The sequence below is a fragment of the Zea mays genome, chromosome 1 (assembly GCF_902167145.1).
Source record: "Zea mays cultivar B73 chromosome 1, Zm-B73-REFERENCE-NAM-5.0, whole genome shotgun sequence".
Lineage (NCBI taxonomy): Eukaryota > Viridiplantae > Streptophyta > Magnoliopsida > Poales > Poaceae > Zea > Zea mays.
In genome coordinates this window covers 256,233,471-256,255,815 of record NC_050096.1, presented here as the reverse complement: position 1 = coordinate 256,255,815, position 22,345 = coordinate 256,233,471, and the positions used below count along the sequence as shown (strand labels likewise).

At 45.6% G+C, this 22,345-nt stretch overlaps 4 protein-coding genes across 4 annotated transcripts; 3 read left to right on the top strand and 1 right to left on the bottom strand.

Moving 5' to 3' along the window:
- The first annotated feature begins 3,136 nt into the window (after nucleotides 1-3,136).
- On the top strand, nucleotides 3,137-6,885 carry LOC100191411 (chaperone DNA J2). The gene is given in 6 exon segments (NM_001136845.1): nucleotides 3,137-4,099; nucleotides 5,257-5,419; nucleotides 5,511-5,655; nucleotides 5,741-6,017; nucleotides 6,107-6,305; nucleotides 6,388-6,885. Coding segments are annotated over 6 exon segments (1,260 nt in total). The 5' UTR covers nucleotides 3,137-3,949; the 3' UTR covers nucleotides 6,714-6,885.
- A 5-nt stretch (nucleotides 6,886-6,890) lies between these two features.
- On the bottom strand, nucleotides 6,891-7,990 carry LOC103643686 (uncharacterized). The gene is made up of 2 exons (XM_008666868.3): nucleotides 7,479-7,990; nucleotides 6,891-7,381 (listed from the first exon to the last, which is right to left on the bottom strand). Exons 1-2 carry the CDS (start codon nucleotides 7,972-7,974, stop codon nucleotides 7,173-7,175), a joined length of 705 nt encoding a protein of 234 aa, XP_008665090.1. The 5' UTR covers nucleotides 7,975-7,990; the 3' UTR covers nucleotides 6,891-7,172.
- LOC103645459 (E3 ubiquitin-protein ligase EL5) lies at nucleotides 7,570-9,228 on the top strand. Its single transcript, XM_008668510.3, has one exon. The coding sequence runs from the start codon at nucleotides 8,599-8,601 to the stop codon at nucleotides 9,052-9,054; it is 456 nt and encodes a 151-aa protein (XP_008666732.1). The 5' UTR covers nucleotides 7,570-8,598; the 3' UTR covers nucleotides 9,055-9,228.
- Nucleotides 9,229-21,385: 12,157 nt separating this feature from the next.
- LOC103643685 (RING-H2 finger protein ATL39) lies at nucleotides 21,386-22,230 on the top strand. Its single transcript, XM_008666867.3, has one exon. It carries the CDS (start codon nucleotides 21,506-21,508, stop codon nucleotides 22,034-22,036), a length of 531 nt encoding a protein of 176 aa, XP_008665089.1. The 5' UTR covers nucleotides 21,386-21,505; the 3' UTR covers nucleotides 22,037-22,230.
- The last annotated feature ends 115 nt before the right edge of the window (nucleotides 22,231-22,345 follow it).

The following is a 22,345-nucleotide window of genomic DNA, read 5'->3' as shown; positions in this document are numbered from 1 at the left end:
CCTCAGTGGACCAATCAAGGAAGAGATCTATGTTAAGTAACCTCCCGGCTTTGAAGATAGTGAGTACCCTAACCATGTGTATAAACTCTCAAAGGCGCTTTATGGGCTCAAACAAGCCCCAAGACAATGGTATGAATGCCTAAGAGATTTTCCTATCACTAATGGCTTCAAAGTCGGAAAAGTCGATCCTACACTCTTTACTAAAACTATTATAAAAGATCTGTTTGTATGCCAAATTTATGTTGATGATATCATATTTGGGTCTACTAACAAATCTACTTGTGAAGAGTTTAGTAGGATCATGATTAAAAAATTCGAGATGTCTATGATGGGGGAGTTGAAGTATTTCCTAGGATTTCAAGTCAAGCAACTCCAAGAAGGCACCTTCATCAGCCAAACAAAGTACATTCAAGACATTCTTAACAAGTTTGGAATGAAGGATGCCAAAGCCATCAAGACACCTATGGGAACCAGTGGGCATCTCAACCTTGACACGGGAGGTAAATCTGTAGATCAAAAGGTATATCGGTCGATGATAGGATATTTACTATACTTATGTGCATCTCGACCGGATATTATGCTTTCCGTATGCATGTGTGCAAGGTTCTAAGCCGATCCTAAGGAAGTTCACCTTAGGGTTGTGAAAATAATCATGAGATATTTAGTTTATACTCCTAAGTTTGGACTTTGTTACCCCCAAGGGATCCACTTTTGATTTAATAGGATATTCTGATGCCGATTGGGATGGGTGTAAAATTGATAGGAACAACACATCATAGACTTGTCAGTTTCTGGGGAGATCCCTGGTGTCTTGGGCTTCAAAGAAACAAAACTCAGTAGCTCTTTCTACCGCCGAAACCGAGTATATTGCCGCAAGCCATTGTTGCGCGCAATTACTGTGGATGAGGCAAACCCTCAGGGACTATGGCTACAAATTGAGCAAAGTCCCTCTCCTATGTGACAATGAGAGTGCAATCCGCATGGCGGATAATCCCGTTGAACACAGCCGCACTAAGCACATAGACATTCAGTATCATTTTTTGAGGGATCACCAACAAAGGGGGATGTCGAGATAGCTTATGTTAGCACCAAAGCTTATGTTAGCAACAAAGGGGGACTGTTCGGTGTGCCACCGGACAGTGTCTGGTGCACCAGGACCATACAACGTTCAACTCTCCACTCTCGGGTTTCTCAGGGCGCGCTCCGCTATAATTCACCGGACTGTCCGGCGTGCCACCGGACTGTCCGGTGCACCAGCGAAGCAACGGCTATCCAGCGCAACGGTCGACTGCAACGGACGCCTGCAACGCTACACTGCGCGAACAGTGCGCGCAGAAGTCAGAGCAGTCGCCAGAGGCGCACCGGACTGTCCGGTGCCACTAGAAGACAAAGCCTCCAACGATCAGAAGCTCCCGAACCCTAACGGTTGGATGACGTGGTTGGCGCACCGGATTGTCCGGTGCGCCCATCGACAGCAGCCATCCCCAACGGCTATGTGGTGGTTGAGGGCTATAAATACCCCCAACCACCACCACTCCAAGCATCCAAGTTTCTAGCACTTCACATTCAATACAAGATTTATTGCATTCACTCCTAGACACAAATCAAAAGAATCAAAGCCTCTCCAAGTGCCAAAAATCATTCCACTCACCTAGTGACTTGAGAGAGAGTTTTGTTCGTGTTCTTTGCGCTCCCGTTTCTTGGATCGCTTTCTTTCTTCCTCATTATTGTTCTCAAGTGACTTGTAATCAAAGCAAGAGACACCAAGAGTGTGGTGGTCCTTGCGGGGTCTAAGTGACCCGATTGATTAAGGAGAAAGCTCATCCGGTATAGGTGACCGTTTGAGAGAGGGAAAGGGTTAAAAGAGACCCGGTCTTTGTGACCACCTCAACGGGGACTAGGTTCTTTATAACCGAACATCGGTAAAACAAATCACCGTGTTCATCCGCTTTATTTCTTGGTTGATTTGTTTTCCCCTCTCTTTTGGACTCGATATTTGTTCTAACGCTAACCCCGGCTTGTAGTGTGTGCTTAAGTTTATAATTTTCAGATTCCGTCTATCCACCCCCCTCTAGGCGACTTTCACATGGCCACGCCCACGTCCACAAACTGAACGAATAGATCCCTGTGAACCCTGTGATGCTCACTTTCCACAACCATGCCCTATCCCCAATGGTGGTAGTCCATCTGCAGGAACACCTAGCATATGAAAATAAAACATAACAATCACAAATAATATTCACAAAAATATATCTCTAAATAGACTTGCTACCAAAATATATTTCGTCACGAATGTTAGTAGATTTTATTTTTTCCGAAGTAGCAGAATTCATCAGTTTGCATATAAATGCATCAAGGTTTGAGCACTGACGAGCATTGTATTGTGCCCCCTGGATCTACTAACACCAAGACGCACTACCGCAGCAGCGCAGGAGCAGACGAGGGAGCCAGCCCAGCAGGCATGGGCGTGCTTCGGAGCACGCAAAGCCTTGAGGCGGAGGTGGACGAGCTGCGCGCCGCGCTCCTGGCGGGCGGGTGGCACCGCTCGGCTGGCCACGCGGACGCCAAGCGCGCTCCCCAGGGCGATGCCAGAGGGGCCGCAGCGCGCGCCGTGTGCGTCACTCGCGGCATCTCCTTCGTCGGGTTCGCCGTCGTCGACCGCCTCCTCCGGCACGGGTACACCGTCCGCCTCGCGTTGGAGACGCAAGGTACCAACGTCCCGTCCGTCCTCCCCCACACTAACCTACCCGGCTACTTCTCTCGCTCGCTCTGAAGCTCTCGCGCCCCTCGGCCCGGCCTGGGACAATTGGTTTGGGACAAGGGTATCCGGCCGCGCGGACAGAGGCAATAAGTACCAACGGAATGTACCTGTAGGTGCGCCAGTGCTGGACTCGAGAGAGACAGAGCTGCATCCAACGTCGGTGCCTCCCGCGGTGCCTCGCGCCAGGCTACCAGTACTTCCGCGCCCAACACCACGCCCCAAGCTGGTTGATGCACGCCCAACGCCGGTAGTTCTATGCCCCCGTGATACACCGCCGCCGCGTCCAACGCCATGCCCCAAGCCGTCACCCACGTCAAGGCTGCAGACGTCTCCTTCCTCCTCCATGCCGACATGGTCTACGCTCAAATCGAAGATGAGCTCAAGCCGCAACAACAAATTTCGGTGCTCCCAAGCTTCATAAAGGCTATCTTCGGCGTCGTTGGGATCCATGGTGGCACAGAATCGAGTTGATGTTGTAGCTGGCGGCTAGGGTTTGAAGTGGAGAAGAGGTCCGGCTGGTGGCATCCTATCGTCTATTGAGGGTTGGGTCCGGTGGCATCATACTTGATGACAATTGAAAGTAATTTTAATCAACTTGTCATGAGTAGTGAGTCTTTTATAAAAAATAAGCTGAAATAAGCACCCTTTGATGAGCTTATAGGATTATCATAATCTCAAATGCTAAATTATATAATTTTATTAGATAAGTTGCTTGTTTGTTTCCCCACTAGCTTATTTACATTGGATTATATAATCTACATAAATTATAATCTCAAACAAAAAGTCCTTAATCAGAGATCAGCGAGGTCTCACGAGTGAGAAGGCGAGAGCTTGTCCAAACGAGCATTTTCGGGCGTGTGAACACCCATTTCAGCAAAGCCGTCGTTGTCCAGTTCAGCGAAGCGCATTCTGCGGCTTTGGCGTGACCCATTCTGCTAGCTCAGCACTGAGAATACGCGTCCGCTGCAGCGTTGGCGTACAGGCCGGACTACATTAGCCAACGCGTATCGGCAGTGGCAAACCCTCTTCGCTTCTAACTCCGCTGGGCCACCAGCTTTGACCGCCGCCTCCCTTCCCCTCCGCTACTGCTCCTCCCCACCCCACTCCCCCGCAGGAGCGGCGGCGGCGGCGGCGAGGTCGTACCCCACATCGGCGAGCGGCGGCGGCACCGCCGGAGGCAAAGGCAAGATGTTCGGGCGCGCGCCGAAGAAGAGCGACAACACCAAGTACTACGAGATCCTCGGGGTGCCCAAGTCGGCGTCCCAGGACGATCTCAAGAAGGCCTACCGCAAGGCTGCTATCAAGAACCACCCCGACAAGGGCGGTGACCCCGAGAAGGTCCGGACCACCCCCTCTCCCCTCTTGCGATCTGGCCTTGATCCGATCTGGCGTGATCCGTTGCGGTAGATCGAGGTTCTCGGCAGCCTTCGCGTCTGGTAGATTTACCTCAGGAAGGGTTGCATGTTGGTCTTGATGTTTAGGTTTGGATTCCTCGTCCTCGGTAGATTCGTTGATGCTTCTGTAGGTAACAAGCCGCGATTGGTAGTTCCTGTTGCATGCGCTGGTTTGTGGTGGTCGATTCGCGGTCATGTGTACCATGATTGCGACCTTAGTTGCGTAGGGGATTCGCGAGAACCATCTCCGTGTGCTTGCTGCGGTCAGAATCCTAAGCAGGTGAAACCGAACAGTTTTTTAGCTTGCATGCCATGTGCGGTTCTCGCGGTCATGTGTTATGAACTTGTGATTCACCTCGCACATGTATATTGGCTAGTATTTCTTTTTCGATGACAGGCAACGACGCAACGTCGCAGCTGGCTCAGGTGCAAACATTTGTAGTTGGGGGTTTTCATCGATTTTTTAGTAGTGCCTGCATTGTTCATTTTGTGCTGCAGGTTGCTCAGTTACATGGTAACCAAGATGCATGGTGGTTATAATTCATTTCTCCAGATATTTATTACTCTAATGGTTGTGTTATATAATCATGGCCTCATGGGAAGCCTATCCTTGTCACCTTGTTTCAGCAAGGTATCTGTGGTCATCCAGGAGCTGTTCAATATCTGTTTGCTTTACCTTGATTGCCCTTTTGTATGTTCCTAGGCTTTTTCTGTCTGTTATGTAGCATATTGTGTGTTTTCTTATCTTGTGAAGCTTAGAAGGTTTGCTTGTTTGGTATAATCACCTGGAGATCATTGGCTGTATTCCTTTTGTATTAAAACTCGTGTTTTTTTTTTTGCAGATGTTACATGTGTTTCCACCACATTATTTGAGCCAGTAATATTGTTTTTGCAGGCTATATGATTGTTCTATTTCTTGCTTATTTTGTATACCATAATAGTGCTGCTATATACAATGATGATTTTGTTTAATAAAAAAACATATATAGAAGTGACGGATGTAAAGATATATGTTCTCTTCAACTAGTTCAGTCTGTCAGCTAAATTTCTTTTTTGATTCATGATTTGTAGAGTAAAATCTTTATTTTTAATTTATTTCAGTTCAAGGAGCTCGCACAAGCCTATGAGGTTTTGAGTGATCCAGAGAAACGTGAGATTTATGATCAGTATGGTGAAGATGCCCTTAAGGAAGGAATGGGCGGTGGAGGATCCCATGTTGATCCATTTGACATCTTCTCATCATTTTTTGGACCCTCTTTTGGAGGTATTGTACCCATATTCATTTGTGACTGTTTTTTTGGTACGCTCCTTTATCAAATGTGATAATGACTGGCTTTTATTTGTTTTATTTGCAGGAGGTGGTGGAAGCAGCAGGGGAAGAAGGCAAAGGAGGGGAGAAGATGTAGTTCACCCACTTAAAGTTTCTCTGGAAGATCTTTACAATGGCACCTCAAAGAAGCTCTCTCTTTCGCGCAATGTCATCTGCTCCAAGTGCAAGGGGTTAGTTTTGTTTGCCCTTACCAGTTAATCGAATCATTTTATTTTAAAATAACTTTGGTTGAGCGTTCTTTTGTCTTTTTTTCAGCAAGGGCTCGAAGTCTGGTGCCTCAATGAGGTGCCCTGGTTGCCAGGGCTCAGGCATGAAAGTCACTATTCGTCAGCTGGGCCCTTCCATGATACAGCAGATGCAGCAGCCTTGCAATGAGTGCAAGGGGACTGGAGAGAGCATCAATGAGAAGGACCGCTGTCCAGGGTGCAAGGGTGAGAAGGTCATTCAAGAGAAGAAGGTTCTTGAGGTTCATGTTGAGAAGGGGATGCAACACAACCAGAAGATCACCTTCCCTGGTGAAGCTGATGAAGCGGTATGCTTGTTTAAGCATCGGTGTGATAAGATGTAGAGGTTACTTTTTTATGATTTGAAAATTATTCTGATGTGTTATGTTACTCGCAGCCTGATACTGTCACTGGAGACATTGTATTCGTCCTCCAGCAGAAGGATCACTCCAAATTCAAAAGAAAGGGTGAAGATCTCTTCTATGAGCACACCTTGTCTCTGACCGAAGCACTATGTGGGTTCCAATTTGTTCTTACACATCTGGACAACAGGCAGCTTCTCATCAAATCAGACCCTGGTGAAGTTGTTAAACCTGGTAAGCCCCCTTTTTTTCTTATAGATCTCAATTCTCACTTCTGCAACTGTATTTGTAATCCTTGTCTGCTAAATTTGAGCAGACCAATTCAAGGCGATTAATGATGAGGGGATGCCAATTTACCAGAGGCCTTTCATGAAGGGGAAGCTGTACATCCATTTCACGGTGGAGTTCCCTGACTCGTTGGCACCAGAGCAGTGCAAGGCTCTCGAGACAGTACTTCCACCAAGGCCTTCATCCAAGCTGACAGACATGGAGATAGATGAATGCGAGGAGACGACTATGCATGATGTGAACAACATCGAGGAAGAGATGCGCAGGAAGCAAGCTCACGCTGCCCAGGAGGCGTACGAGGAGGACGACGAGATGCCGGGCGGAGCCCAGAGAGTGCAGTGCGCGCAACAGTAAGCAGACTATCATCAAGGCAATTGGGAGGGGTGGTGCCCTTAAAGCATGGGAGTGATCTCTGGTTTTGCTGTCGCCGAGCTGGGAAATAGGAAGCTGAATCGACCTCGCAAGCGGGGAATGTATCCTTTTTTGCTGCAACATAAAAAATGCTACCCAGGCATAGCTGGGTACCTTTTAACTTCTGTTTGTGGGATTTGCTAGAGTGATGGTTTCGATATATAGGGGGACTTGAATGTCTGGAATGCTACGGTATAACGCACATTTGGGTGCAATGTCTGTTGCATTGCTGTCTGAATGACATCGTTGGTACATTTATTTTCATGTAACGCCTGTAGTTTGCTAATCAACAAGCTTGGAATGGCCTGATTGATGATGCCTGATAATTTGTCCTTTACAGGTTATAAAGGTGCTGCTAAGAAACAATAGTCATTTGTGGAGCGTAACATAACGGTGAGCAGTCTAGCCTTGTTGGATCGTGACATGGAACTTGAGGCCAAGTTTGCAGTAGTTGCCGACGCTGCAGACGTAGTAGCGCACGCCTTTATAGTCGAGCGGGACGACGGCGGGCGGGACGCGGAAGTTGTTGTAGGGGTCGTCGGTGGTGCAGTCCTCGTACTCCCTCCTGGACACCTGCACCACGTCGTAGAACCCAATCTGGAACCTGAAAACTGAACGGGGAGCCGGTGGCGGCATCACTAGAGAGTGCTGTTGTATCGTAAGCATCATCGACTCGGCAGACGGCAGCCAATGCAAGAGAACGCTCACCGAGGTTGTCGCCGGCGTAGAACGTCCTGTTGTTCGACCAGGCCATGTACAGGTCGTCGCGCAGCGGGATGGACCACATCGAGCCCCCGACGACGTGGTCTGTCGCCACCGTGGCCAGCGGCACGTGGACGGTGAGAAGGACGACGGCGGTTAGGAGCGTGGCCATGGCCGCCGCGCCGAGCGTCCCCATCCTGGATGCCCACCGCTGTTGGGTATGGCAGAATAGAATACGCGAAACGGAAGAGAAGAGAAGGAAACCGCTGTTTGTTGGGACACCAAGGAGAAGGGGACGTTGCTCCGGAGCGGTTATTACTGGCAATACACACCCGTTGCTAAGCGCTAACCATTCGTGCCACTGAATATCTGCAACTATTCTGTATGTTGACCTACCTCTACCTGTGACTGACAATGATTGTCCGGTAATCAGTCCACAAGCTGTGGCCATCGTTGTCGTAGGAGATGCAGGCGAAAGTGCCCAAGGGCCAGGTGGTTCCATTTCTGAATTCCAGTCCCCGTTTTCTCGAGGGAAGTACGGTGCAGTTTCACTCGCAAGGTCGCCAGGAAGATGTCCATACAACACTCATCGCACAATGGATGGCCCACCACTCCACTCAAATAGTCGAGCTTGCCCTTTGTCTTGGTCAGTTTCCTCAGGCCCCAGCCCCCAGCCGACCTCCGTACATGTCCAGGGGGCAGGGCCGGTTCTGCTGCATGAGATACACGGTGGATCCGGACATGGGACTTCTCAAGGTTTCGCGGAATCATCCAACGACCGCACAAAACGCCGGCAGCCGCGACACATTCTAGAGAACGGGAAGGCCCTGCACTGCGGTCGGCACTGCCGTGTGGAGGTGAAGAAGCAAAAGCAAAAGGCGCGGCGATGGAAAGGCCCTCCGAATTACCCAGGTTTTGACGTTAATACAACTGCCGCGCAGCAAGAAAAAAAAAAGGAGGAAGTAACTTTCTTGGAACAACAACACCCATCGCTCTCTCCACTCTTTCCCAGTCTCCCCGGTGAGACGAGCAGAGCTAACTATATATACCACCAGCAGTAAGAACAAGAACAAGAACGCGCCGAGCTTGCCAAGAAAGTCAACACGCGCCCTCCGCGACTGCCAGCATGAGCCTCGACACCACCTCCGCGATCGCGGTCGCCGCGGCGGCCGCCCTCGCGGCGCTCATCGTGGCCATCGTCGCCGCGGCGTCCGCGGGCGCATGCGGCGGACCGCCGGGCGGCGCAGCCGCGGTGCACGACGTCGAGCGCGCGCTCGGGGACGCCACGCTCATGACGTACGAGCAGGCGCGGGCGGCCGCCCGGAAGAGCGCGGCCGCGGACGAGGAGGCCCCGCGCTGCGCGCTCTGCCTGTCGGAGTTCGCCGGCGGCAGGGCGGGCGAGCTCGTGCGGGTGGTCTCGGCGTGCGGCCACTTCTTCCACGCGGAGTGCGGCGTCGACGCCTGGCTCAGGGCGCGCGGGACGTGCCCGCTCTGCCGGGCCGAGGTGTGGGCGACACTGCCGCGCCCCGAGTGCCCGCCGTTGCCGGCGCGATCCGGCGGCGCCACTGTGGGCTCGCGTTAGTGAGACAGTAGTGTGTGTGCTACACAGTGGGATCTTACACTGTATGTTTGGTTACTCGCACCGTCTTATGTTGGACCACCGTATGCGTTGACTCTCTCTGAGCTGATGTTTAGTTGGCTGTACAAGAGGGACGCAGCCTGCATGAGCGGATACAAAATAAGCCATTTCATAGCTATTTAGTTGCATCCACTCGTACGCAGAAAAATACAGTATTAGGTCAGACAGGGTCACCCGAGCCTGCTTGTCCGGATACAGACATCCAATCAGGCCAATAGAGTATTCTTTGGCACATTATTTCAGAGGCAAAAGTTCCTCTCTGTCCTCCTCCCTCATCTTCTGTATCGACTTGGTGACAACAAAAAAATCGGCAGTACTACTACTGCGCAATCCTAAAAGACTTTACCCCTACGTTCAAGCACTTAGGACAATTAGTGTGTGATCAAATTATTTTATTATAGTCAAACTTACAACATCATATCATATACATGTATCTATTAACGTAAAAATATAACATCACTTACTCAATTGACTATTTAGCATCACTTACCTAAGCTTTTTAGATATAAAAGTGGAGACACTTTTCATCTAAAAAAGGAAACATCAGATCTCATAGTCGCATGTGGTGCAAGGACATGGATGTTTTGGACGACAATAGGCAAAAATCATATAAAAAACATGACCTTAAATTTTCCATTTATATTACCCACTTTACTGTTATGAAAGATAACAACCCACTAAAGATGTGTTTGATTTCTAGTGACTAATTTTTAGTCAATCTATTTTATTCTATTTTAGTCCCTAATTTTAAATACAGAAACTAAAATAGAGCTTTAGTTTGCATATTTAACAATTTAGTGAAAAACGAAATAAAATATAATTAGTCCATATAAACTAAACATTTATTTGAGAGGCGGAAAAATCACCCCCTTCTCTATTTTTTTTGTCTCTCAATTCTCGTGTCGGCTCTTTTGCTCCTTGTTGGATTCTGGGCTTATGGCAATGGCCGACGCGCTGCACTGCAGCCAGCAATAGGATACAGGGTTCAAGGTCACGTACACAGGATCTCTGAGAACAACTCCACCTAACCCGCATCTTGTTGGCAAGTGGCAACCAGGAACGCCCTCATATTTGGAAAGAGCCAGCAAGGAGATCATGATGAAAACTCCTCCAACTGACGACAGCAACTCGGATTGCCGCTGACGACTGACCGGACCGCAGCGGTCCTCTTCTCTTCTCTCCGCGTTCTATCAACCTTAACAATCGGATCGGGGCAGGGGAAAAAAAGACAGAGTCGGAAACAAAAGTTTCCTTTTGGTCCCTCGAACAACAGCTACTACTCAACTGAGGTGAAAGTCGCCTAGAGGGGGGGTGAATAGGCGGAACCTGAAAATTAAAACTTTATCCCCCAACTAGATCCCTTGATTAGTGGTTAGAACAAGATATATAAATATCGGAGAATAGAAACTAAATTCTTGCTTGAAAGGAGTATTGCTAAATAATGCGGGAGAGATAAATCAATACAACTAATAAGTTATAGAATAACAACGCAAGAACCCTTAGATGAGAAGAGCACTAGAACAAGTTCTTTCTTGCAACGTGTTGCTTCACTAAATGGAAATTTACCTTGAAGCAATACCAAATGAAGTTAGCAAATAGTGGTGCAAGAAAACTTAGAGCAAGGGAAAGCAAACAAATCACAAGCAATAAACACAATGGACACGGGTGATTTGTTTTACCGAGGTTCGGCCCTCGAAGGCCTAGTCCCCGTTGAGGAGTCCACTTAAGGACGGGTCTTTTTCAACCCTTTCCCTCTCTCTCCCGATCACACAAGGATCGGCGAGCTCTTCTTCTTCTCAAGGATCACTCTTGATCCCACAAGGACCACCACAATCTTTGGTGTCTCTTGCTAGCTTTTACAAGCCTCCAACACTTTGGAGGAAGTTCGAATGGGAGTCGAAAACTCCACGCACAAATGAACACAAAGATGTAGCACACACTATCTCTCAATGAATCTCACAAGGCGCTAGGGCTAAACTCAATTGAGTAGCTCTCAATTGCTTGCTCTCTCTTTTGTGGCACTTGTGTTGGTTGTAGTGGACTAAATCTTGTGTATAGGATGGATCAATGAATATAGGTGGTTGGGAGGGCTTGAGTATGTCAACTAGATGACTTGGAATGTTGCTTGGACTCCCACGCTTTGAAGTGGCCGGTTGGGGTGGTATTTATAGCCACCATCCAATTTTGTAGCCGTTGGAGAAGCTGCTGGTCGATGGGCGCACCGGACAGTCCGGTGCACACCGGACATGTCCGGTGCCCCTGCCACGTCACCCTATCCGTTGGGGATGGAGCTGGTCGACCGTTGGAGGCTTTTGTCCTCATGTGGCACCGGACAGTCCGGTGCACACCGGACAGTCCGGTGCCTCTCTGATCCTCTGCTCTGACTTCTACCGCGTGTACTGTTCTGCACTGTTTACTGTCAGAGTCGACCGTTGGGCGCAGATGACCGTTGCTCCGCTGGCACACCGGACAGTCCGGTGCACACCGGACAGTCCGGTGAATTTTAGCGGAGCAGACTTCGTGAAATCCCGAGGCTGCCGAGTTCCTGAGGCCGCGTTCCGTTGGAGCACCGGACACTGTCCGGTGTACACCGGACAGTCCGGTGAATTATAGCGCGCCGGCCCTGGACTTTCCCGAAGGTGGCGAGATTGAGTCTGAGTCCCCTGGTGCACCGGACAGGTACTGTTCACTGTCCGGTGGCACACCGGACAGTCCGGTGCGCCAGACCAGGGGTGCCTTCGGTTGCCCCTTTGCTCCTTTATTTTGACTCTTGTCTTATTCTTTTTATTGGTTTTATGTTGAATCTTTGGCACCTGTAGAACATATAATCTAGAGCAAACTAATTAGTCCAATTGTTTGTGTTGGACATTCAATCACCAAAATCATTTAGGAAAAGGTTTAAAGCCTATTTCCCTTTCAATCTCCCCCTTTTTGGTGATTGATGCCAACACAAACCAAAGCAAATATATAAGAGAATAATTGAACTAGTTTGCATAGAATAGGTGCAAAGATTACTTGGAATTAAACCAATATTCATAAAATATGCACGGATGCTTTCTTTCTTTATTTTATTTAGTATTTTGGACCACGCTTGCACCACATGTTTTGTTTTTGCAAATTCTTTTTGTAAATCCATTTCAAAGATCTTTTGCAAATAGTCAGAGGTAAATGAACAAGAGTTTGTAAAGCATTTTCAAGATTTTAAATTTTCTCCCCCTGTTTCAAATGCTTTTCTTTTGACTTAACAAAACTCCCCCTAAAAGAGATCCACCTCTTAGTGTTCAAGAGGGTTTTGATATACCATTTTTGAAATACTACTTTCTCCCCCTTTTGAACATAATAGGATACCAAATGATAAATACTTTTGGAAAGCACTAAGTTTTTGAATTTGGTGGTGGTGGTGCGGTCCGTTTGCTTTGGGCTTATTTCTCCCCCTTTTTGGCATAAATCGCCAAAAACGGAATCATTAGAGCCCTTGAAGTAATTTCTTCCTCTTTTGGGCATAAATAAATGAGTTAAGATTATATCAAAGACGAAGTCCGGTCTTTTAGCTTTGGGCTCTTACTCTCTTCCAGAGACGAAGTCCTTTTCTTTGATGTACGTTTCTCCCCCAAGGAATAGAGAGTTGCTTGGAGTGATGGCGAAGTATGATATACGGAGTGGAAGCCTTTGTTTTCGCCGAAGACTCCATTTCCCTTTCAATCTACGACTTTAGCATGGTAATATACTTGGAAACATATTAGTCGTAGTCATGGTACGGGAATAATGGGATATATGCATTTGTACCAAAATGAAAGAGATATGATCAAGAGATATATCAATTAAGCATGATCATAGTTCTATACAATATAGATTTCTCCCCCTAAACATGTGCCTTGAGAGGAATACATATTTTGGCCTTAAATGCCAAGGGCACATAATTAGGTTAATGAGAGCAAGTCTATATCATAGAGAAAGTGAAGTGCATTGTGTCATAGTATATGAGTGATGCTCAAGACAGTTTATGTACTTATGAAAGCATGTTGCAAACATTTTAAGCATTTTCCTTTAAAGATTTCAAAGAGACTTAAGGACCATCCACCTTTGGAACAAAGGTAGCTTATCCTCATTACAAGGTTAAGCTTTAAGCTCTTTGACAATCGAACCACTTCATCTAGTTTTAGCAAAGATGCAATAATGCATGAGTGAAATTTTAAGAGGTTAAACTAGGTATGAAGCAGGGATAAATGCAAAGGTCATGCTTTCTCTTCCTTTTATACAAGATATGCAAAGAGTGTATATAAGAGGAAGATTTAGGTACAAGTTTAAATGAAAGGAAGTGGTTTTACCCTTTTGTACCTTCTCATAGAGACGCTCTCTTCATTGTGCTTTGTCCTTAGTCTTAGTTGCTTAAGACCTATACTCAAAGACAATATATGGAAATACTTTGCACAAGAGAGAGTTCTACAACTAGTGATCTTTTTCAAGTTATTGTTAGCATATATCAAATGGATCACAAGTTGCATAAATGAATCATGAATTCTCCTTTTTCCTTAGTGCATATCAAGATAGATGATAATTAAAATTACATGAGGGACTAAGAAGATAAGTGATACTTGAAGTTGTTCAATGATCAACCAATATGCGATCAAGAAAACAACAACGGCATTAAATAATCAAGCTTAAAAATAGGAGAATCCAATAAGCATGCTACTTTTAGAAATGAAAGCAACAATCCTTGATAAAAGCGATATTACTTTAACAAGTTTGATTGATGTGAAGTAGCATACTATATGAGAAACATTATTCTCAAGCAAGAGACTATATGAAATTACTAAGATAAAGCAATAGTCTCAACATAATCAAAATATAATAATGGACTCCCCCTAAAGATATGCATCAAGTAATTGAGAGAATTGATTTCAATGCATTCAATTTTAAGAACATAAAAGGAGAATCATTATACATCTTGATCAAGGCTCATAAATTTTGCAGTAAACACCTTAAGCCGGGTAACTCCATAATGAAAAAGGGTTTAGAATGCTTACAACCACTCCATTGATTGTTGTGAAAACCTTATTGTCCAAGTAGGTGTTGTTGTCCTTGATGTTCTTTCTTTTTCATTTGAGTGTCCTCCCTTTATATTTGTCTCTTTTTCCTTCCAAACTTATTGAAAATACTCAAGAGACATGTTAATAGCGCAAGGGAGTATATGGTGAAGGATGATTACTTTAGATAATTAGCATACAAAATTCATCATCCACAAGTCACACAGACAAGAAGTAAAATCCTTAGCATTAGTGCATATCATAGGAAAAGAGGAATATGCACTATTTAACCATTTGATCAATCATAGGAATTTACTTCTTCATATTGAGTTTATTAATCGTTACTTTAAAAACAAGTCAATATGAGAACATTTATAGCAAAGGTATGAAATAGATTCTAATGGATAAGTGCATTAATGAGAATGAGATTGAATGCATATCTTAGCCAATTTAAGTTTAACAAAGAATCTATTTCTTCACAAAGATATAATTAGAGTGAACAATCATTGATGGGAACTAAATTTAAGAGATGAGTTCCCATACCTTTGCTTTCACTTTTCTTCCTTTTGGGTGAAGAGTACCCTTTTGAGGCTTGTGGCTTTAATCTTGCACTTTCTCTCTTGTAGATTTTCATAAGTAGGCTCAAGAGAAATGTTAATAGCAACACAAGCACTAGTTTCCCTTTTTGTAATCATTTTGATAAGGAATGAAAAATTGGATTACTAAAAGCATGGAAACTTCATAGCATGAACTAGATTATCCATAAAAGATGTTATGCTCAATTTTAACTTATAAAACAAGCATAACCAATCCTTTAAGATTAGGGGAATGAATCTAATTTATGATATGGAAAGCGATAAATGTAGAAGAATCATATCCAATTGAAGCAATAAGACATACAACATGAATCATCGGATTGATTTTTCTTGTCATGATGGATTACGCATTTCCATAGAGAAATTTATCTCTACAAGTGAGACTACTTAAATTATTTAGATAAAAACATTAGTCTCACATTTTAGCTATAGAGAGAATTTTTCCTTTTATAAGTGTCCTAAGTATTTGAATTCCTTACATGACACCTTATTCTTTTAAGAACATGAAATATCTCTCTATATCTAGAACATGGCAATAATAATTAATGTAAAAACATGCCATGAAAAATTGCAACAATTTAAAACATGTAGATTGTCATAATATAGAATTGATAAATACACAATCCACCATATGAAAGGAATTTCTTCAAAGAATGATGACATAATTTTAAAACATCCTTAAGTGCTTTCTATTTCTATGTGACTACACAAGACACATGACAAATTAAGATAATTGCACTTAAGAATATAAATGTTACCATCCTTTGACTTTCCTCCATGTTGTAGGCTTTGAAATTCCGCACATGATAATTCTTTAATTCCTACAACATCAATATCTTCTCCGAGATGATATGGGTTTTGAATAACATATTGAAATAACCTTGGGTCAATCTTGAATATGTAGATCATTTGAAGATTGATAGCTTGAGTTGATAAGAATTGAATTAACTCCCTCAAGCACCCCAAAGGTTCATACCATCTCCTTCTCCTGCAAATCTTGTCAAGCACATTTTGGTACCCATCGCTTGATGGGTCCGTTAAGGTTAGTATACAAAGATCTAGGAACCCAAGTGTCCTTTGTGCTAGCGCTTGGTAAACTTGTTACCTTTCTCGCACAAGTTGCAATCTTGGGTTGCCTAGTTATATATGAATCTAATGACAAGTTAGGAGTGGGATTTTTACCAATGGGACAATCTTTGCATTGATGTCCCTTCTCCCGGCATGTGTAGCATAGGCGTTTTCCAAGTTTTGAAGATTTCTTCTTTCCTTGTTTGTTGCTTGCTACATGGTTAGTAAAAATTTCCTTTTCTAACCCTATGCCTCTTTGTTTTAAATGGGGACAAGATCTAAGTAAGTGTCCCTTCTTGGAGCATTTAAAACAAAGTCTATCATCCTTGTTAATAATCAAGCCATTAATATAGGGACATGACCTAATCAAGTGCCCCTCTTCAAAGCATTCACTACACCTCTTAATGTGAAGTGTGGCTTGATCATTACCTTGGATGTTACCTTTTGTGGAGGCGTGGTTGAGGCTTTTGGAGGAGGTGTTGAATTTCTTCTTTTGTTTATTCCTCTTGGCAGACCTCAAATCCTTGACATTTTCTTCAAGGGATGTAGTGCATGCCACGGTTGTTTCCGTCTCAAGCTTCTTCACCATGTGATCACGGTTATCTTGGGAAGGTTGGGCAATGCATTTCCCTTTAAGTTGTGTCAAGCTCTTCTTTAGCCTCTCATTTTCTTCTTTGAGCTTTTGATATGAATCATCATTTGTTCCTGCAGATTCTAGCTCAAAAGAAGATTTGCTTGTCGACGAACAACAAGCATTAGCACATGGTAATATAGTATTAATTTGAATACATGTGCACGAGTGAGGTTGTTGGGATTTTAAATTTTCTATCACAACCTCATGAGCAATGTTTAATATGATATGATCATCTCTAAGATTTTCATGAGAGCATAGGAGCATATCATATTTTTCTTGAAAAGCTAGATTTTCAATTTTTAGCTTTTCCACTTGGTCCTTAAGCAAGGTATTCCTATTTACTAATTGAGCGATACAATGTGAAGCGTTATTTTGCTCAATTGAAATAGTTTCATACCTTTGGACCAAATCAACATGAGAGCACTTTAGCTCCTCATGTTCTTTAGTCAACTCGTCAAAGTGTTGCATCTTTATGGAGAGAATATCTTCTAGCCTTTGACGAGCTTCGCTTTGCTCTCTCGCTCTTTCTAGAAGTTTGAGCATGACCGCCTTATCTTCTTGGCTTAGGCGAGCGTAGAGATGCACAAAACTTCTTTCTTCCTCCTCATCCTCATTTGTGCTTCCGCTATCATTTTCATTAGCCACACAACACATGTGGGAATCGAAATGGGAAGACAAACCTTTTGGAGAGGTGGATTCATCGTTTGGTCTCCATCGTTCATTTTCTCCTTCTTCCTTGCAAGGGTTAGTATCACAAAAACTAAAGGAAGTAGAGGCATCAAATGAACTATTATGTTTGGACTCATCAAACTTGATTTTAATTCTAGTCCAAATATCATGCGCATCGGGAATGGATTCGTTATAGTTTGATATGAAGGCATGATAATCTTCTTTGCTAAGAGAATTAGTTAAGATGTCAAAAGCTAGATAGTTTAAGCGATAACATCTTTGATCCTCCTCGGAATTAATTTTTCCATTAAAACTAGAGGGGAAAATACTCTTGTCAATAATTTGTTCTAATTGAGGATGTATGGTTCTAAAGGCGTTTATCACACTAGTAGACCATGAATCATAATTAGAACAATCATCAAATAATATCTCAAGAGTTACCTCCTTTTGAGTTGCGTTCGTTGGAGGAGTCTTCTTGTTCTTTTGGGATCTTCTACGAGCCATCACTTCGAGTTGTTAGACTCAAGATGAAGTGCCTAGCTCTGATACCAATTGAAAGTCGCCTAGAGGGGGGGTGAATAGGCGGAACCTGAAAATTAAAACTTTATCCCCCAACTAGATCCCTTGATTAGTGGTTAGAACAAGATATACAAATATCGGAGAATAGAAACTAAATTCTTGCTTGAAAGGAGTATTGCTAAATAATGCGGGAGAGATAAATCAATACAACTAATAAGTTATAGAATAACAACGCAAGAACCCTTAGATGAGAAGAGCACTAGAACAAGTTCTTTCTTGCAACGTGTTGCTTCACTAAATGGAAATTTACCTTGAAGCAATACCAAATGAAGTTAGCAAATAGTGGTGCAAGAAAACTTAGAGCAAGGGAAAGCAAACAAATCACAAGCAATAAACACAATGGACACGGGTGATTTGTTTTACCGAGGTTCGGCCCTCGAAGGCCTAGTCCCCGTTGAGGAGTCCACTTAAGGACGGGTCTTTTTCAACCCTTTCCCTCTCTCTCCCGATCACACAAGGATCGGCGAGCTCTTCTTCTTCTCAAGGATCACTCTTGATCCCACAAGGACCACCACAATCTTTGGTGTCTCTTGCTAGCTTTTACAAGCCTCCAACACTTTGGAGGAAGTTCGAATGGGAGTCGAAAACTCCACGCACAAATGAACACAAAGATGTAGCACACACTATCTCTCAATGAATCTCACAAGGCGCTAGGGCTAAACTCAATTGAGTAGCTCTCAATTGCTTGCTCTCTCTTTTGTGGCACTTGTGTTGGTTGTAGTGGACTAAATCTTGTGTATAGGATGGATCAATGAATATAGGTGGTTGGGAGGGCTTGAGTATGTCAACTAGATGACTTGGAATGTTGCTTGGACTCCCACGCTTTGAAGTGGCCGGTTGGGGTGGTATTTATAGCCACCATCCAATTTTGTAGCCGTTGGAGAAGCTGCTGGTCGATGGGCGCACCGGACAGTCCGGTGCACACCGGACATGTCCGGTGCCCCTGCCACGTCACCCTATCCGTTGGGGATGGAGCTGGTCGACCGTTGGAGGCTTTTGTCCTCATGTGGCACCGGACAGTCCGGTGCACACCGGACAGTCCGGTGCCTCTCTGATCCTCTGCTCTGACTTCTACCGCGTGTACTGTTCTGCACTGTTTACTGTCAGAGTCGACCGTTGGGCGCAGATGACCGTTGCTCCGCTGGCACACCGGACAGTCCGGTGCACACCGGACAGTCCGGTGAATTTTAGCGGAGCAGACTTCGTGAAATCCCGAGGCTGCCGAGTTCCTGAGGCCGCGTTCCGTTGGAGCACCGGACACTGTCCGGTGTACACCGGACAGTCCGGTGAATTATAGCGCGCCGGCCCTGGACTTTCCCGAAGGTGGCGAGATTGAGTCTGAGTCCCCTGGTGCACCGGACAGGTACTGTTCACTGTCCGGTGGCACACCGGACAGTCCGGTGCGCCAGACCAGGGGTGCCTTCGGTTGCCCCTTTGCTCCTTTATTTTGACTCTTGTCTTATTCTTTTTATTGGTTTTATGTTGAATCTTTGGCACCTGTAGAACATATAATCTAGAGCAAACTAATTAGTCCAATTGTTTGTGTTGGACATTCAATCACCAAAATCATTTAGGAAAAGGTTTAAAGCCTATTTCCCTTTCATGAGGCATGACTATACATGTTCAACTGTGCGTGACAGGCTAGCCCGACTCGAGCACGTATTGGCTCGGCCCGACTATGGCGTGCCCAGGCAAGGCACAAATACACTTTGTACCATTTAGGATAGATAACTTCTGAAGAACTTTATGAAACCCTCTCATTTTAGCTCTAGGATCAAGGATGAAAGCCAATGCATAGAGAATGAGTATTTCTCTCCAATATTTCAGAAACTTTGATTTCATAGGAACAACTGCATCTCTTAACAATTCATGGTTCTCATATGCATTAAGATGCCTAGCAATTTTTAGAATATGATGCAACATCAAGGGTGAAGTAGGGTAATAAACACCAGACAATGCCACAGTTGAATCATAGAATAACTGAAGAAAAGATAACAACTTTTCTGCAATAGACCAGTGATTATCACTCAGTAAAAATGACCCATCAACTTTGCAAGGATGGTTGGTTCTGATCCAAACAGAAAAAGTACTTTGATAGGGAACCAAATGTTTGAGCATAAGAAAAGTGGAATTCCATCTAACATCCATGTCCACTCCAAATTTACGAGGACGGACACCAACACTAAGGCAATATTGTTTATAAGAAGCAATACGTTGATTTGAAGCATTTAAGAATGTTATTGCAGTTCTAAAATCTTCAAGATATGGTTGCAAACGTTTCAAACAGCTCTTAACAATCAAATTAATTATATGGCAACCACAACGCTGATACAAGAAAATAGCACTCAAATCATATTCATTTCTACTAGGCATAGGAATCAAATGGCCAATGTAACCATAAAACACTGGTTTTAGAACTTCCATAGCAGTTTTGTTAGATGAGGCATTATCGAGCACAATAGCAAAGATTTTATCAGTAATTCCATAATCGTTAGCAACCAGTTCAACACGCTCAGCAATGTTATAACCTGTATGAGCTACCTCAATTGGTCTAAGACCAAGCAACCTCTTTTCTAAACACCAATCAGAGTTCACAAAATGAGCAACAACACTGATGTAATCCTCTTTTGCCTTGCCAGACCAAATGTCAGATGTAAGTGCAATAGATGAAACAGATTTGAGTACATTAATAAGTTGTTCAGCACAATCATTAAAAAGCCTAATTGAGTCTCTAGCAGTAGTTTGCCTAGAGGACTTAACAAACCGAGGATTATGAGCACGAGTAATATATTCTTGAAATGCACTACATTCACCAAAACACAGAGGTAGGTCTAGTCTAGCAATCATACGACAAAGCTAAGTCCTTGCAACAGATGGAGAGTACTCCCAGTGCACAACAGATCCATTAGCATTAAACTTAAGCATGAATTGAGATCTACCAGTTTTTTCTTTATCTTTCTTAGCGGGGCAAAGTTCTAGGTGACGGATCAAGTGTCCAGTTCTAGAAGAAGATTTAGCAGGTAGGGTGTGCTTGCAGTGAAGGCAAATGGCGGAAATCCTTACCTCCCTGCTTCTCCGTAACTTCCTCAAAATGCAACCAAACCTTAGAGGTCGGTCCCTGCCTCCTGGAGCGCTTACCAGGGGAAACGACAGGGAGAGGAAAGAACAGTTACGGACGAGCAGATCGAGAGACGAGGGGAGCGGACGAGCGGGACAGTGATGAAGACTCGCCGGCAACCGTCAACGCCGGGACGGGAGGCGAGGAGAAGGCGGCGACGGTGGAGCAGACGACTAGTGGAGGCACCAGGCGGCGCATATGCGAGGGGAGAGGGAGAGCCGCTAGGGTTTCGTGAGCAGGCGAGTGCGGCGCGTATGCGAGGGGGCGCGTGGAAACTGGGAATGGGAAAATATCCCCTCGCACCCCTTCCCTCTCTCCCCTGTAAATGCCGACCCGGGCTCTAGTCGGGCCTGCCCGTTAACCAGGCCCGTGCTCGTGCCTTCACCGTGGGCCGGCATCGAGGCCCAAGCACGGCACGGGAGGCGTGCCGGACTGGCACGGGCACGGCCGCCGTCGTGCTGGGCCGGGTATGGGCCGTGCCAACGCGTGCCGAGCCACGTGCCGCCCAACGGGCCGGCCCAGTATAGACATGTATAGGCATGACGGACGAAGAACGCAGGAAATCATCCGAGGCTTTCGGCGAACAACCCACCTCTCCTTCTGTGACTGACGACAACTGAGGCTTGTCAGTTGTCACACGCATGAACATTTGTCAACGAGCTGAGCTTATATACATATAGAACACGAACAGTAATAGCGGCAGATGTGCACCAACGGCCAAGACAACCGCTCGTCACCGCGCAGCATCAGGCAAGCAAACGGCATGACCTCCGACGCGGCCTTTGTGCTGGAGATGGCCGCCGTGGTCTGCTTGGCGGTGCTCATCGTCGCCATCGTCGCCGCCGCCGCGGGCGCCTGTGAGCTGCCCGTCGCCCGCGCCGCCGCGGTGCACGACGTTGAGCAGGCGCTCGGGCCCGGCACGCTCATGCCGTACGGCCAGGCGAAGGCGGCCGCCGGAAAGACAGGGAGCGCGTCGCCGGGCGGCGTCGGCGAGGAGGAGGCGCCTTGTTGCGCCATCTGCCTGTCCGAGTACGCCGAGGGCGACGAGATGGTGCGGGTGCTGCCGGCGTGCGGCCACTTCTTCCACGCCGACTGCCGCATCGACTGGTGGCTCCGGCAGCGCGGGACGTGCCCGGTCTGCCGCGGTGGACTGCTGCCGCTGCCGCCGAGGCCGGAGTGTCCGCTCATGCCGCCGCGACCGGCCGGCGCTGCGGTGGTCCGAGGCAGGGGGTGAATCAGCTCTATTGTCTGTTCTCACATAGTTGATTATTCTTTTTTGATTGCCACATACGTACTTGTTAGGAGCTAGTTTGCAGAGGAGATACACAATCTCTGTCAGGTTAATCAGAGGCCTTTACCTTTTAAAAAAGTCACTGTAACCATTTTCTGAAAAAGGGGGGAAAATCGTAAAAGTGTTCCTTTCTATTATTTTTCGACTATGATTTGCGAGACACTTTACCTGTCCCTGCTCAGGTTAGTTGACTAGCGTTTGATCTCGGACCAAAGTCCAGCTAAACCAGGGAAACTTTGGCTGCGCCATCTG

Excerpts from the sequence above, each read along its gene's own strand:
- LOC103643686 (XM_008666868.3), bottom strand. The coding sequence starts at position 7,974 with ATGGAACCACCTGGCCCTTGGGCACTTTCGCCTGCATCTCCTACGACA. Across the intron at positions 7,382-7,478 it reads CTACGCCGGCGACAACCTCG|TTTTCAGGTTCCAGATTGGG; the intron begins GTGAGCGTTCTC and ends CTCCCCGTTCAG.
- LOC103645459 (XM_008668510.3), top strand. The coding sequence starts at position 8,599 with ATGAGCCTCGACACCACCTCCGCGATCGCGGTCGCCGCGGCGGCCGCC.
- LOC103643685 (XM_008666867.3), top strand. The coding sequence starts at position 21,506 with ATGTGCACCAACGGCCAAGACAACCGCTCGTCACCGCGCAGCATCAGG.